We start from the raw sequence: 16,640 nt of genomic DNA on the forward strand, positions 1-16,640 counted from the left end.
ATCCATTCAGGCAGCTGGTGGCTGTCTTCACCTGCTGCAGAAGCAGGGATGATGCAGTGAGCAGAGCAACATCCACAGGAAGAGCAGCAAGATGCAGCAGGGGGAGGAAGAAGAAGAAGAGAGGCAGCCACAGGAGCAGCAGCCCCTAAAAGCTGGGAGGAGATGCAGGAAGAATACTGCCTCAAGACAAGTTAGCATCTCCATGGGACCCAGACCAGAATCCTGGGGCTCAGACAGGGAGGCTTGGCAAATATGCCTTGGGTTACTAAAATGGAAAGATTTTTTTAAAGCCCAGTTCAATGCCATTCATTCCTTTCTGTATTTCTCTCTGCTGAGACAATGAAAACAGACCAGTCTACTTCCATTATCATCACTGGTCTGTTTCCCCTTCCAGGTTTTAATGCATTAGCTCAATGCTGCAATGTTTGCAAATTCTGCAAAAGGCTATTTAAATCCAAGCAACAAAACTGATTCCATAGGAAAACAAACTAAAATTAAAAGAGAATTCATGGGCAGATTTCTGTTGATGCTCAGATGTTTCTTTTTTCAAACCTAATTTTGGGACTATATTTAAGCAGATTGAGCCTCTATTAAAAAGAACCCCTATATTTCTATAAGGCACACACAAAAAAATGCAGGAGCTCCTTGTGATGCTCTGCAGCAACAGACTGACCCACTAATCGCACAACTGAATTTGTTCCTACTGACAGCGCTTATGCTGAAGCAACTACATTGACTCCTGCCACATTAGAATAAGCAGCAGGATACAATGTTTTCCAAATGGAGAAGACTTTAGATAGTACAACTAATACAGGGCCATTTAGATGGAATATAGTTCTGCTCTGATCACTAACCACCGTCATTAAGCATGGCATCCACTGAATCACATGGAGGCACATGTGCAAAATCAGAACTAGAATTAGGCGAGACAATAAAATCGAATGTTAGCATTGTCTTGTCTTCTTCTAGGTCTGGCTTTGCACATGTACCTGTGTATTATTCAGTGGATGCCATGCTTAATGATGGTGGTTAGTGATCAGAGCAGAGCTATATTCCACACAAATGGCATGAACTGAAGCTGGAACTGCCCCTGGGGTTGTCTGTGTGAATATGTATAGCCTGCTCTTTTGAGCATGGCATGCCGCTAACTCTGCCTTTTTTGCAGACTGTTCACCCTTTGGGAGAGAAGGGAAGAGTGAATCATCCATGCACAGGATAAGAGAACAGTGGGTTTTTTATTAAAATAACGATGGATTAACCAGGGCTTTTCACTAAAAGGTTATGATTTACAATAACATTTAGGAAAAGCTGCCAAACATGCAGCACAACTCCATAGTGAGTAAGAGCCTAGGAACAGATGGATAGATGGTTAACTACATTGACTAACTTAATATCCATCGGCAACTCTTAGAGGAAGGCAGGCCCTGTTATACTGTAACAAACCCACTCCTACAACCTGCTGGTTCCACTATGCTGCACACTCACTCCACAAGAGCAACAGTGATCCTCTTAGTCAAAAAAGCACAGCTCCCTGTCCCCTTGGGCAGAAGGAGACTCATAATTAGCCGTTACAAGTATAGGTCCTCTGACATGCAGTCATTCAGTTTAGTCTCTATGTAGGAGAAGGCATACTTAGTATGATAATATCATGAGGAACAATTATTGGCTAGAACATGTCCCTGGCTTTTAAACCAGATTTTTGTTCCTTCTATGAGAAAATGTATGAGATTTTAGTTTCTGCTAGTAGGTGATGGCAAACAAGCTCAAGTCCTTCTTTTCCATGGACTGGACAACCATCATGGCAACGGTGGTGTCCACTAAGAGAAGAGGGTAGAGATGCAGAAAAGAAGAATGGAAGACCAAGAAGCAATGACTGTACTTAGTACCCACCCAGGATTACCACCTAGCAAGGAAGTGGCAACAGCAGGCCACACAACAGAGCAGTGAGTTTGTTGTAGGAGTTTTAAGAGAAGTCAAGGAATGGTCACAGTCCGTAGGGTAATAAGATAAAACAATTTGGGAAACTGACATAAAAAGGGTGTTGGGGCAAGACATCTTTAGGCACATCACCCATCCTCTTGCTTCAAGTGTGGAGCCCTGCTGTTTTGTCCTTTTAGCTGTGGTAAATAGTTTAGACTGGTTTACGTTTTCAACGTCATGAGGAAACGGGCTAGAGACTGACTTTTCTTTGTAAACAAAAGCATTTCTATTGCTAGCTCCCACACATCAGTGCAGACCACAGTATTAGGAAGGCCAACAGCTGGCTCAGCATCCATCCCTCAAAATGAGTCCAAACCAACCCTTTTTAAGGGTTCAAAGAACTATAACCAACATTGTTTTCTCTGTGTTTTCATGCAGCTCTACGTTTCCATTTTCCAGCTAGGCCTGGAATTGTAAGTGTCCATAAGCCACCAAAGAAGATGTCCCCATGGAATTTCTGGTCCAGTCAGACCTTTTTGGCTTAACTGAACACAACTATAAGGGTCAGGTAATCCTCTGACCATGTGGGTCATTAATCAACCCAACCTTCACACTCTTTTGACATATAAAGATATACCTATGTCATAGAACTGGAAGGGACCTTGAAGGTCATTGAGTCTAGTCCCCTGCCTTCACTAGCAGGACCAAGTACTGATTTTGCCCCAGATGGCCCCCTCAAGGATTGAACTCATAACCCTGGGTTTAGCAGGCCAATGCTCAAACCACTGAGCTATCCCTCCCTGCTTCTACTAAGCTACCCCTCCCCACTTCTTTGTGCATTCATTTGCCCATGGCAGAGTATAGGTGCACAGAGCATATCAACCTCTGAGGATGGGGAACAGCTTATCTATCAGAACTTTTAATCAGCCTGACATGCAAAATTATCAGCTTGTGCTAAATTATCATCTCAATAGGCATGTGGGACAGAGACACAGGAAAAAATCTCAGGATAGAGGCAGTTATATTTGGAGTAGAAAGGAGGATTGAGTGGATGGGGCACAAGACTGGGACTCAGGAGACCTGGACTCAGACACAGACTTTCTGGGTGAGTTCGGGCAAGTCAGTCAACCAGTCTTGTGTCTCAGCTCCCCATCTGTAAAACAGAGATACCTGATGGGGTGTTGTGAGGATAAAATATATCAGTGACTGTGATTATGAGGGCCATATAAATACTTAGTGAGAGACATTGATATAAACCAAGGACACCAGATACAGTTTTGCCCATTTCCTTTAATTTTAAAAAATGAGTAAGAAGACAAAACCTTGTGCCCTTCGAATACCAAATCAATTTTGTGTGTGTGTAAAACAGTACATAAACCTTGGTGGTTGTTCGATTTCTGGATTTTGTTTTGTTTTTTTCCTCCATAATACTGCAAATACTCAGAAAAGGGAAATATGTTTCTACTGCATATCAAAAAAAAGTAATCACAATGACATAATTGCTTTTTTCCTTCACATTTTGTTTTAAAAAAAGTTCACAAATACTAGTAGGAAATTTGCCCCCCACCCCTCCAAAAAAACAAACCAAACAAAAAAACCCCAACCTCATACATCTTAAAAAACAAATCAGTAAAGTGTTAAATGGGTCAGGTATTACAAGCACACATTTACAAGCACATCACATTAGTAACTCTGTATAATGCTTTAGACCATGCCGAACCATATGTATGTGTATAAAGCTATTGGTGAAATGGTTCATAGCAGCAGAGTAGGAAGCATGTTCCATAGTACCTGTAGAGATATTTGGATGAGTATGACAGTCCAAGGTGGATAAACAAGCTAAAATGCATGGCTCACTTTGTCAACAGCGGTGAAATGTGCTTTGATTTAAATGGCTACCCTGAATTACCTGGAATTATCATCTCATTTCCATGGGATGGACAGTTGGTGTGGTGGCTATCTTACAAATTGGCACATTTAAATGGTTACTCTTGCAAACTCACATGAGTAATCTTGACTTCCATGAGTAGCTCCATTGAAGTTAATGGGTCTCATGAGAGTAAGGACTCTTTACACAATTAAGGGTTTGCAGAGTCAGGCCCTAACAAAGCAGTGGACTTGGGTTTCTAGACGCTTCACCACTTATTAGGAAATGAATAGAGACTAGTCAGGATAATTTGGAGAGACTAGATACAGAATGCCTTTCTAGGCAAGGTGATCCTCAGATTGCTAGTTGTTTTTGATGAGCTAGTTGTCTGGCCCTTTCAGTGGGGGAACAAGAATGAGGACCAGAGAAGGATGCTGGACAGAATGTATTTCGCATGACCTGCTAGTACTGCAAAGAGGCACTGATTTCTGAACTCTGGGGTGGATACATTTCCAACATCAAGCGGTAGGATGGACTTGCATCTCAATATTTTCTACAACTAGCTCTAGCTGCAATTTAAATTTTGATGACATTTCTCTTCAGTAAATATCCCAGCCAAGGCTTTTAAAAGTAACTAGTGATTTTGGCCACCTCAATTTTTGTTTGCCCAGCTGGAGCTCCTTAAAGAAAGCGGATTTTCACAAGGTACATGCTCAGCACTCTCTGAAAGTCAGGCCCCTTTAAGATGTCTCTAGTTGAGCACCCAAAAATTAAGGCATCCAAAGTCACCAGTCCCATAAAAAAAATTGGATTCGTTTTAGGCTGATACAACAATAGTCTTCTCTTCAGTTCCCTCTCCCCCCAAAAGACCATTAAATTATATAGATTACATAATCTGATTTGAGGATATATGATTCTACTGAATATCTTACAGGAGCTATGCAAATTATCTTAGGATCACATTAAATTGTCAAATCTATATTATACATCTCTGTGTAATGTTAAGATATAGTAGAAACTACGGATGAAATCCACCCTTGTGCAGTCAGCCCACATGAAGCCTCTGTACTGCTCTAGTCCCAGTTAAGCTTTTCCTAATAGTTCCCTGTGCTGGGCTTCTGAGTATGGGTGAATTTCAACCCGTCTGAGCAGGGGGTGCTGTGATATTGCTCCAATATTCTGTTATGCTGTTGCTTGCACATTAGCTGGTGAGGCAAGCCTATGTGAGACAGTAAACTCACCAGTTTCCCACCCAGCCACTGTGTCAGATGTATCCTGTCAGCCTGAGGAGAGAGGGAAAAGAAATTGTCTAGTAGTGGGGTTTGCAATATTGACAGAGGGAGAGAGCACAAGATAGTCTAGTGGTTTGACTATTAATTGGGAACCCCTGTGACCCAATCATCATTTCAAAACCCAGTTCCTACTCTCTTTGTAGTTTTGGGCAAGTCACATCCCTTGTCTCAATTGCCCCATCTGCAAAACATGTCCTATATAACTTACCTCACAGGGCTGTTGTGCAAGTAAGGAGCCAACTGCTCCAGTTGTGTTCAGTACTGTTTCAAAAGTGCTTTGAAGATTAAGAGAGCCATAGAAGTGCTCTAGATGGGCATAATTTATTTCTGGATTTCATCTGGGGGAGGGGGAATCTCTCTAAAATGAGTTCCATTTTTCTCAGATCCTCTCCAGCTAAAGAAGCTGTCCTAGGGACTCCCTTTCTGTTTTACAAGCAAAGACAAACACATTTCAACTCAGGGAATGGGAGAAGTTCCACACAATGCAGGGAATTTTAGCTAGCCACAAATAACATGGAATAGCTTCAGATGTTCCAGGGAGCAGCATAGGTGAGATCAGACACCACTCACTTCACAACAACACACTTCAGAGTTCTTAAAAAATAGCCTCTAGACGTCTCCAGGAAAATAGTCATTCAAAGGGGGGACTCATTCCACCACATTTCGATACCTGGCTGTGGTGAGAAGTTCCGGCATGGGGGAAGACACTGATGAGGTGGTATTTCCTTTAGGCTCCAGAAAGAGTACTCACCATGCGAGTAGTGCTTTGCCAAGTACAAGGCTGGAGCCTGCAGTCCTGACTCGGACAAAAGGACTGCCCAGTTCAGGTGCAGAGTTTGATTCAAAAACTGCATGATCCAAGCCCCTTTGAAGATAATGGGAAAGACTCCCATTGACTTCAGTGGGCTTTGGCTCAATCCCACATTCAGATAGAAAGACGATGCAGCTGAGTTACTAGTCCCCCAAAACTCCCTCCAATATAAACAAAAGGACATTGTGACCCCCTTTATAGACATACATTAGTAGCTGAAATGGTCTGAAATGCTTACAGATTAGAACAGATATATTTATACAACACCATGCTTTCCAAAAAATCCAAGTAGAAAAGTTTTACAGCACATTATACAGGTCCTTCTAACGTCTATAAAACATTTACTAAAATCACCATATTACAAGTCATCACTAACATACAGTACTATGCTAGTTCTTTTTTCTTTTATATAATCGTTACTTATAATAATAATAATAATTAAAAAATCATTGTAAACAACTATACAATGTTCACTTTAAAATTAACTGGTTAATAAATTTTGTGCAAAACAAGCAGCCTCTATAATTAAGTGAAGTATTTTATTTATTTATTTATTTATTTATTTATACAAAAAGTAACAGACAAAAAAAGATAGTTCTTTCAGAAATGTGTCTCCTTTTCTGTGATGGCTGAAATGTTGCCATCACCTTTCAGTTTGGCATCGCAATCATTTACTGTAGCAGCATATGCCCCTGCTCCAAGCTTTCCTCTCATCTTCAGATCTGGGCTAGGTATGACCAGCTTCCTGAATTTCTGAAACATTGGAGAAAATGGAAGATATTATCTCTCTCTCTCAATCAGAAACATACACGCATGCAGCCAGAATCATCATCATCATCTCCTCATAGCAGGAATATTTATGGAAAATCTCTTCTCTGCAGGCCCATTTCATTTCACTGGAACCCTGTGTGAGCCACTTAATTGGTGTAACAACCTGCACATCACACCACTCCCTTCCACAGCATTCCAATCCAAGGGCTTGAACATGAAAGCAAACCCTCATATGCTTGACCAAAAGCTTAGTTTCACAATAGATGCAGGGCAATGTTCATTCCTCTGCAGAGGTGAGCACAAAGACTAAGGCTCCATTTATGCAGGTGAATTTGATGGAATCCAGGAAGACGCAGTGAGAAAAGTATTAAATCAGATATGCAAGAGCCTTTCATAGGGGGTCTGAATATAGAACTGAAGCTACAGTTGCAAATTGTATCTGTGCTGACCTAAAAATATCCTTTATTTAAGAAATAAGTTCCACAGATTGGTTACAATGGTCCTGCAGCCTGCTTGCAGCTTTGGGACAGAGTCAGACTTGTCACTCATTGGCAGCAGAGAAATGTCCTATCTCCTGAAGTTGTCTCCAGGTGAGATAGCTTCCACAGCCAAGAGAATTCCAATCTCTTTACTGAATTACTGATAGTGCTAAATATGCTTTGAGGAAAAGCACAATAATTTCTCCTAATACAAAGCATGATAAATTGCACCTAATGATATGTCAATTTCCATCTCTTTTCTGGATGATCCATTTGTTTCCAGGGTGTGCCAGATCAGTGGATTTTATTACTCAAAGAAAGGATATTTTTCAGGTTGGCATGGATAAATGTTGCTATTTTGCATGCTAACGTCCCCAGATCCATTACAATCTGATTTCATTCAGTATGGCTCCAGGGAGGGAAGCAGGATTATTCTATAAATATAGGCATCTGAGACGAGATGGATTATATATAACTCTCCTCCATCTTCCCCTAAGCACTAAGCTGTGGGGAAGACATCTTCCCCCCCCCCCAAAAAAAAAGGAAATGACATTGGCTAAGATTGGATGACCAATACACAGAATTCAGTGAACTGATGACCATCTAATAGATCTCAGTACAGGAGACACAACTTCTTTGCCCTGAGATTGTCAGTACTCTTAAGGACTGGACTTTGATGCTTAACCAAAGAAGGAATCTTTCTTGAATTCACTTAGGAAATGAATGCTACAACAGTTACCAAGACTAGCTGTCTGAAATAAAGAACAATGCTGGGTCAGTCTTGTTAGTGACAGCTCCCAGCTTCAAATAAAAAGAGTAGCTATTGGAGGCCTACTCTAATGGATAAGAAATATAACACCACCTTCTGCTCGGTAAAATCTGGACAGTGCTGTAAGGAGTAGAATGGGGTTCCATGATCATGCTCTATGATCTTGCAGGGTTAGAATAAGGTTGATGCCTTAAGGAAGCATGTAAAGCAGGACTGGTACAGAGCTACCTTTACTTGAACATACTGAGAACATTATTCCACAGAGACTTCACCCTTTTGCTTGGATGCTCTTATAGACCCACAATAAAGCCCTATGGACTTTGCTCCAGCCATTAGAATCAGTTCTATTTGTTGCCTTCTCTTCGGGGTGCACATCAGCAATAATTCCTTTATCCAAGTACACCTCTACCTCGATATAACGCTGTCCTTGGGAGCCAAAAAAATCTTACCGCATTATAGGTGAAACCATGTTATATTGAACTTACTTTGATCCACTGGAGCGTGCAGCCCCCGCCCCCCCCCGCCCCCGAGCACTGCTTTACCACGTTATATCCAAATTTGTGTTATATCGGGTGGCGTTATATCGAGGTAGCGGTGTATTCATTGTAAAGCTGTCTGATCCAGGAAAGAGCATTGGGTTTTGCAAAAGTACACCTTCTCTGTGAGACAGAAACATCCAAAAGGTGTGAAGACATATAGCAGGGACCTTACCCAGCTTTGCAAATGTCACCCCAGATCTTGGGTCCTGACACAGAGAGGCCGCAGGACACTCCATTTGCTGTTCCAGATGCAGAGAGGTCAAACACCAGCTCACCAAACTGACTTACAAAGAGTCAGATGTTTCTGGGTGTAGCAGTCACTCTATTAATCTGACTTCTGCCATATAAATTTTGGTGTTAATCTCCCCCTTGATGGGCAGTGCACACAGAGATAAGAAACTTTGCTCCACGCAAATAGGAGAGTTTCTCTCTGGGGCAGAACTGATTATGGTTTTCCCAGTTATGTTGACTGTCATGAGCAGAATAGGCCTGTTACCCCTGGACAGAGCAGTGCTTTCAGACCTCAATTAGTCATTGCCTTCTAGCTGGTGGATGCTGTGCTCCTTCTTCCTAGTACCCATTCCCAAAACTGAATTGGGAAGATCCCTTAAAAAAAGTAAAAATCTGATTCTCTGCATTCACCATTTGTGGGATAGGCGAATATACAGCTGTATATTTGCCAACAGATGAGATGGAGTCAGATAGCAAGTTGACACTCAGATTTACTGTATAGATATCATATGAACCGTAAAATGCTGAAGCATGCTTATGTATGAGAACAGAATTCCCAATAGCTTCAAGAATTGGATTTTTGTTTCTGTAACACCAGTTGTTGTTTTCAATTATGCCTATCTTCACCTTCTGATAGTATTCTTCTGAGATGAGACCTTGTACATGAAGATAGTCATCTCTTGCCCAGGCCTATGACTGCCTTCCGTGGCAACACGTGTCTGTCTGTCCTGAATCCAAGATACTCCAGGAACTGTATCAGTCTGGGGGTTTGCTTTAGCATTTTAGCTGTACAGAACCCTGATCATAAACATTGTCTGGGAAGTGATATGTGAATTTCCTTCGTCCCTAAAGTCAATATTATTGCTACCAAGATCCTGGGGAGATACCCTGGGAGCACAGGTAAGATCAAACAGTAACAATCAAAGTTAAGAAAAGAAAAAGGCTGCCATCCACCAGCAAAACATATGAATTGTCTAAGGATGGTAAATGGAAATGCTTTGAAGTTATTTAGGAAGTTATTTAGATGTTTTAGACAGGGTCCTTCTCTGATTGTCTCTGATTCTCGGAGGCTAGAAATAGGATTGGAAATAGGTTGCAATGTTCTGTTCTGAAGTAGATGATGGATGACTTCATTCATGGTGTCTCCTGTCCATGGGTTGCTGAGACTGGGACTGGGGCAAAGTGGTTCCTGAAATTCCTGCACAGCTCCATAGGATAACCCCTCAGGACCAGGTCTTTATTTGATCAAAGCTATAAGTAACCCTTTTGCTCTCAGCCTGAGATAGCCAGGCATCAATTGGGAGTAACTCCAGACACAGCCGGTTAGGAGACATGCTGACCTGAGGAAACAGAAGCCAGCTGCTGACCCTGTGCTTGTTCTAGCTACCACTTACAACGAGGTATTTTGTCCTGTTGGAGTTCATGGACTGCTTCATCTTGCCATACAACCTGTATATTCCTTTCTATAGTCTCAGGCAAGAGTCAGGAGTGTAAGCCGACTTTTCTGATGATGCTGAATAGCCTCAGCTTTCTATAAAGTTTCTTACTGTGTCACTAAAATAGCTGGGAGTCTGATCCCAAGGAACAAAGCCCCACATACGTGAATGAAACAGGCCTGAATCCCGCTTTTCCCTCCTTTCAAGGGAGAAGCCCTAAAGCATATAATTTTTAGGTTGCAAGGGATCATGCCTGCAGTACTGGCTGCCCACGTTAGCACGGCTTGGAAAAGCAGGTGGGGGCACTTAGAGTGTCCAAAGACCATTCATATTTGTTGTTTATTTCTCATTGTTGCTCCAATGCCTCCAGAGAGTTTTCATGCCAAAAGGAGGGGACTGAGGTTGTGCCTGTCTTGGTGAACAACCAAGGAGGCAACCTTCAACACAGGCTGGGAACAATAATCTCAACATTAGGGCCTGGTGATCCAGAGCAGCAGCTGGGCATAATAGCCCAATAATTACAGCATGGTGACTGCACTAGCTGCTGGGGATGGCAGCCATATACTTTCCCAGTCTTTTAGATGTGGCAGGAAATGCCTATCCCATCATTCTACCCTTCTGGGGGCATGAAGGGAGATACAGCCTGCAAGAGCACCAAACACTGCAAACACCTCAGAGGGGGAGGCGGAGCTGACATGACCATCTCCCTGAAACCAAATGCAGCCCTCAGACACAGTATTGAGCTGAATTGTTAGTATAAAAGCATGAAATAAGGTTTGGGATTTCCCTTAGACAAGCTCTGCAGCAGGGAGGGCTCAGTGAGCCACCAGCCGCTGTGGAGGGAGAGAAAACTGGAAGGAACTTCATGGGATGGAGCATAACCTTGGAGCCAGTGACCACCAAATATGTTTCTGCCCCAGCCTGCAAACAGGTGGACAGATCATTGTGACGGATCTGTGGACCATAGCACGAAGAAAAATGCTCTTTTTTGGACTGAGCTGTGCTTAATCATCAGAAGAGAAGGGGTCATGCTCTTTTACCAACTTCTGCATAACTGAATGTCATTCCAAAAATATGTCTCACCTCTAGAATGGTTCCCTCTGTCTTCCACAACTTAATGCAGATCCACAAAGGAATACAAACCATGGATGAGAGGGCCATCATCCAGCCTATCCCATAGCCCCAGTCTGGGTATGTATAAACATTGTTGTATTTCAAAGGCTTATATTTCACCAGGAAAAAGATGAAGATTCCCTGAAATAAAGTGAGAAATACATTACCTATGTTTGAAGCCACACTGTCTAGGGAAAAAAATAAAATTACTGCACAGGCAGTCTACTCTCCCCCAGGAATCTGAAGTAGTGTAAGCTTTGAAGTCAGAGAGAGAGACACACCAATATCCTTTTTTATGTCCATCTCAAATAATTCACATCTCAGTTCCTGCCACAGAAGCGAGCCACCTTTCAAGTTTAAATCCTATTTAACTTTCACTTGACAATAAAACTTGCACTTTGATGGCAAAGCATAACTGCACAGCAGAGATTAAGTTTTGGGTCTGGTAATCTAGGTGTGATAGGAGAAATGAGCAAGATAGTTTCAAATCTATCACTATTAGAAAATAAGGACAACATTATTGGTCTTGAGCCAATCTCTACATTTGCACCTGCAGTTTTGCATGTGAAATCTTTTGCATGTGCAAAAGCTCGTATTTGTGTGCACAAATCTCAGATGTCCAACTAAGGAGTTTGCTTTTTCCTGTTATGGGAAGCATTAGAATTATGTGCAGAGGGAAAAATGAAGTTAACATTGATTCTTACCAAATCTACTGTAAGCTTCTTCAATTAAAATGTATGCCAAATGCCATGATGATTACTTCTCTATTTCTGTAATTCATAAACCTCAAACATCTGGGAAAAAAATCTGCAGAAAACCTATGCATTCCTGACCAATTTATTCCAATTAATACTTACAGCACAAATACCAGGAGTTAGGACCTTCCAACACCATTTAATTAACGACAATGGTCTGTACCCGATCATATCTTCGATGTTATCATAAAAGCGATTGCTGCCTGCCCCAAAAAAAACCCCAAAACAAACCACAAGTGAATATAGAATGTTTCTGTGAGCAATCGATTGCAAAGACTAGGATTATTTAGCTTGGAAATGAGAAGAGTTAGAAGGAACATGTCTGTGACGAGGCCCTTCCCGGAGTGGACATACAATACATTCACTGTGCTTCCTGAATACCGGGACACCAAGCAAGACTGGAAAGGAAAGGCAGTGCCGGGGATATGCGTCTGCCCAATGGGAAATAGGGATCAACCAGCTGCCAAATCCTAATGGCTTCTGGTCAATATCAGTCTGAGCAGGGCCATTTAAGGCATAGAGGCTGCAGCCTCATGCCTAAGGCCCCTGGTTCTGAGGACATGTGACATCAGAATCTCAGCTTTCATTTTATAAAAGTAAGTTTCTAGCCCTTGTTGCCACAAAGAGAAGCTTAAAAAGGTGGCTTGCGTGTAACCAAGGCAGCTATGTCTGCCTGAGTTTGCAGGTAGCCAGAAACGAGAGCTGGGCCCCTGCTATTGACACTTCTGCCTCTCTGGCCAGGGAGTGAGGGGAACCCCTGCTACCACTCCTGGAACCCCAGAGGGAAAGAAAGCCCTGGCCCTGCGCCTGCCTCTTTGGAGGGGAGAGGTCCCCTCCTGTCACTGCCACTCCTAGTGAGAGGCGGAGCCATAATACAAGGGCAGAGCCATGGAGGCCCCTGTCATGGTGTGACAAGGGCCCTGTGTCACTTTAAATCTGGTCCTAAAACTAAGGCCATAAGTGTATGACTTCCATAAACACACAATAATGTAGCAGTCTTCAGTAACTCACCGTAAATCCAGCCTATGCAGATGCATTCAAATATAGCCACAAAAAGAAGGCACATTCCACTGGCTGCATAGGAGTCAAACAGCTGGAAAACGTACATTCCACCCTTAAACACAAAAGACAGAAAAGGGAAACCAAAATAGACTGTGGAGGTCTGATGGGAATATTTCAAAGCACAAATATGATTTTAATTGCACAGTCATTCTCGTTCAGTAATGAGGGATGATAATTTGTCAGTGATTTGTTATTGTGAAGGCTCTTTTCTCCTACTCCCTTAGCCTGTTAAATACTGCACATTTGCGTTAAGATAGTAAATGTCTTAGGGGCAGGAGGGAGGTGGGAACAAGGCCCATCAGAATTAATGTTGTGTTCTAGGTGAACTTAGGATAACGGAGCATGACATTTGATCCTTTTCTGAAATGTTCTTCCCATTCCATCCTATTTGCAACTTCACTGTTACAGCACCAAAATTTAAATGACTGAAAATGCTTTTGATCTCCTAAGCCCTGCACATAAATATGCAGATTTCTTCAAATGTCTGTTACACTACTATGTAAAAAGCATTAGCTAAATCCTGAGAAAACTCGCAGAACAGTAACTCCTATGGAACATGGTCTCATAGTCAGGTGCACCCACTTACAGAAGGTTTGCATGTAGCTCAAGGTCTTTTAGATGCTTTGCTCATCTAAGTCTTTATCATGTAACAAAGATCAATTAATTAACAACTTACTGGTAGGCTTTTCTTTAATTTCTTTCCCTTTCAAATAAAAAGCTGCTTTTCTAATGGTTTTAAAATAGAGCTCCCTAAATAATGTGCACATTCCAGAAATAGTGCATGATCAAGGGCAAACAGGGTTCTATTTCAGCAAAAATTTCATTTGGCATCTACAAAGCATACGTCAAAGGAAGTCAGTTTTTTCTCGGCTTTGGCGGCATACAAGCAATGCTTAATTTGTGCCAGGGCTGAACCCTGGCACCTCTATGCTTGGCAGTTCATAGCCCTGGCACCTCTGCACTTGCTGCATCAGTTATGAATATAAAAGAATTGCTTGAGCCCCGGCACCTAATTGCTTGAGCCCCAGCACCTCTTTCATTACAAATTAAGCACTGCATGCAAGCCATACATAAGATCCCTTTAAGTGGTCCTCCATGATTAGCTGAAGTATGCAGGACAACTGTGCCAAGCTAACATGGCACAAAGTAGTAAAATTCACTAGCCTGCCTGTAATTTTTCCTTCTCTGAAGTGGTCACCTTGTGCTCCATGATTCTTTACAACTAAGCTATTCCTCCTCATCCTCCCAGAACAAAGGCTCTTTTGTTTTTTGTAACCCCCTCTCTCTACTATTGCTGGGAGAATATTTTTTGGAAAATAGTACTTTTCCTGAAAAATACATTTTTGAGGCTCCAAAACTATTAGTGAATTCGGGTTGAATTAAACTAAGTGGAAACTAGGGCTGTCAAGCGATTAAAAAAATTAATCATGACAGTATTTGGTCCTGCCATGAGGGCAGGGGACTGGACTTGATGACCTCTCGAGGTCCCTTCCAGCCCTAAAATCTATTAATCTATGAATCGTGCGATTAATTGAAGTCTTAAACAATAATAAAATACCATTTATTTAAATATTTTTGGAGGTTTTCTACATTTTCAAATATATTGATTTCAATTACAACACAGAACACAGTGCATAGTGCTCACTTTATATTTATTTTTGATTACACATATTTGTGCTATAAAAACAGAAAGAAATAGTATTTTTCAATTCACCTCATGCAAGTACTGTAATGCAATCTCTTTATCGTGAAAGTTGAACTTAGAAATGTAGAATTATGTACAAAAAAACTTCATTCAAAAATAAAACAATGTAAAAATGTACAGCCTACAAGTCCACTCAGTCCTACTTCTTCTTCAGTCAGTCACTCAGACAAATAAGTTTATTTTCATTTGCAGGAGATAATGCTGCCCGCTTCTTGTTTACAATGTCACCTGAAAGTGGGAACAGGTGTTCACATGGCATTGTTGTAGCCAATGTCGCAAGATACTTACATGTCAGATGTGTTAAAGATTCATACATCCCTTCATGCTTCAGCCACCATTCTAGAGAACATGCGTCCATGCTGATGACAGGTTCTGCTCAATAACGATCCAAAGCAATGCAGACTGACGCATGTTCACTTTCATAATCTGAGTCAGATGCAACCAGCAGAAGATTAATTTTCCTTTTTAGTGGTTTGGGTTCTGTAGTTTCCATATTGGAGTGTTGCTCTTTTAAGACTTCTGAAAGCATGCTCCACACCTCGTCCCTCTCAGATTTTGGATGGCACTTCAGATTCTTAAACCTTGGGTTGAGTACAATCAAATGTTGTAGCATCTCCAGGACTGCTCTAAATTAGGCAGCATCTCCACTACAGACTTCTGACCAACATAGCTGCGCCACCAGGAGTATGCAGAGGTGTGAACCCCGTTCAACATAGCTGTGCTGGCAGAAGCTGTAAATGCAATTTTACTGGCAAAACTCTAGAAATTTCACATTGGTATCTTCTTTGCGTTTTGTCACATCTGCAGTGAAAGTGTTCTTAAAACAAACCTGTGCTGGGTCATCATCCGAGACTGCTATAACATGAAATATATGGCAGAATATTGTTAAAACAGAGCAGGAGACATACTATTCTCCCCCAAGGAGTTCAGTCACAAATGTAATTAACACGTTATTTATTTAATGAGCGTCATCAGCATGGAAGCAGGTCCTCTGGAATTGTGACGGAAGCATGCAGGGGCATACGAATGTTTAGAACATCTGGCACATAAATACCTTGCAATGACAGTTACAAAAGTGCCATGTGAATGCCTATTCTCACTTTCAGGTGACATTGTAAATAAGAAGTGAGCAGCATTATCTCCCGTAAATGTAAACAAACTTGTTTGTCAGAGTGATTGGCTGAATAAGAAGTAGAACTGAGTGGACTTGTAGGTTCTAAAGCAGGGGTAGGCAACCTATGGCATGCGTGCTAAAGGCGGCACTTGAGCTGATTTTCAGTGGCACTCACACTGCCCAGGTCCTGCCCACTGGTCCGGGGGGCTCTGCATTTGAATTTAATTTTAAATGAAGCTTCTTAAACATTTAAAAAACCTTATTTACCTTACATACAACAATAGTTTAGTTATATATTATACACTTATAGAAAGAGGCCTTCTAAAAAACGTTAAAATGTATTACTGGCACGCAAAACCTTAAATTAAGTGAATAAATGAAGACTCGGCATACCACGTCTGAAAGGTTGCCGACCCCTGTTCTAAAGTTTTACATTGTTTTGTTTTTGAGAGCAGTCGTGTAACAAAAAAAATCTACATTTGTAAATTGTGCTTTGATAATAAAGAGATTGCACTACAGTACTTGTATGAGATGAATTGAAAAATACTATTGCTTCTGTTTTATCATTTTTATAGGGCAAATATTTGTAATAAAATAATAATATAAAGTGAGCACTGTACACTTTGTATTCTGTGTTGTAACTGAAATCAATATATTTGAAAATGTAGAAAAACATCCAAAATATTAAACAATGGAATGCCAACTGAAATTTATTAAACAGTGCGATTAAAACAGATTAATCATAAATAATTTTTTTAAATCACGATTAATTTTTT

General features: G+C 41.3%; 1 protein-coding gene across 2 annotated transcripts in view; it reads right to left on the reverse strand.

Moving 5' to 3' along the window:
• Positions 1-6,490: 6,490 nt before the first annotated feature.
• SLC6A11 (solute carrier family 6 member 11) overlaps positions 6,491-16,640 on the reverse strand; it is a 184,119-nt gene continuing 173,969 nt past the window's right edge. Inside the window, exons 12-15 of one of the 2 annotated variants that reach the window (XM_045023765.1) lie at positions 12,995-13,097; positions 12,086-12,186; positions 11,199-11,369; positions 6,491-6,643 (exon numbers count right to left, since the gene is read on the reverse strand). In XM_045023765.1, coding sequence (XP_044879700.1) covers positions 6,491-6,643; positions 11,199-11,369; positions 12,086-12,186; positions 12,995-13,097 — 528 coding nt within the window. Of the gene's footprint in view, positions 6,644-11,198; positions 11,370-12,085; positions 12,187-12,994; positions 13,098-16,640 lie in introns of those variants that run through there. The other variant, XR_006581017.1, reaches the window with a different exon arrangement.

The sequence above is a fragment of the Mauremys mutica genome, chromosome 7 (genome assembly GCF_020497125.1).
Source record: "Mauremys mutica isolate MM-2020 ecotype Southern chromosome 7, ASM2049712v1, whole genome shotgun sequence".
In the NCBI taxonomy this organism is placed as follows: domain Eukaryota; kingdom Metazoa; phylum Chordata; order Testudines; family Geoemydidae; genus Mauremys; species Mauremys mutica.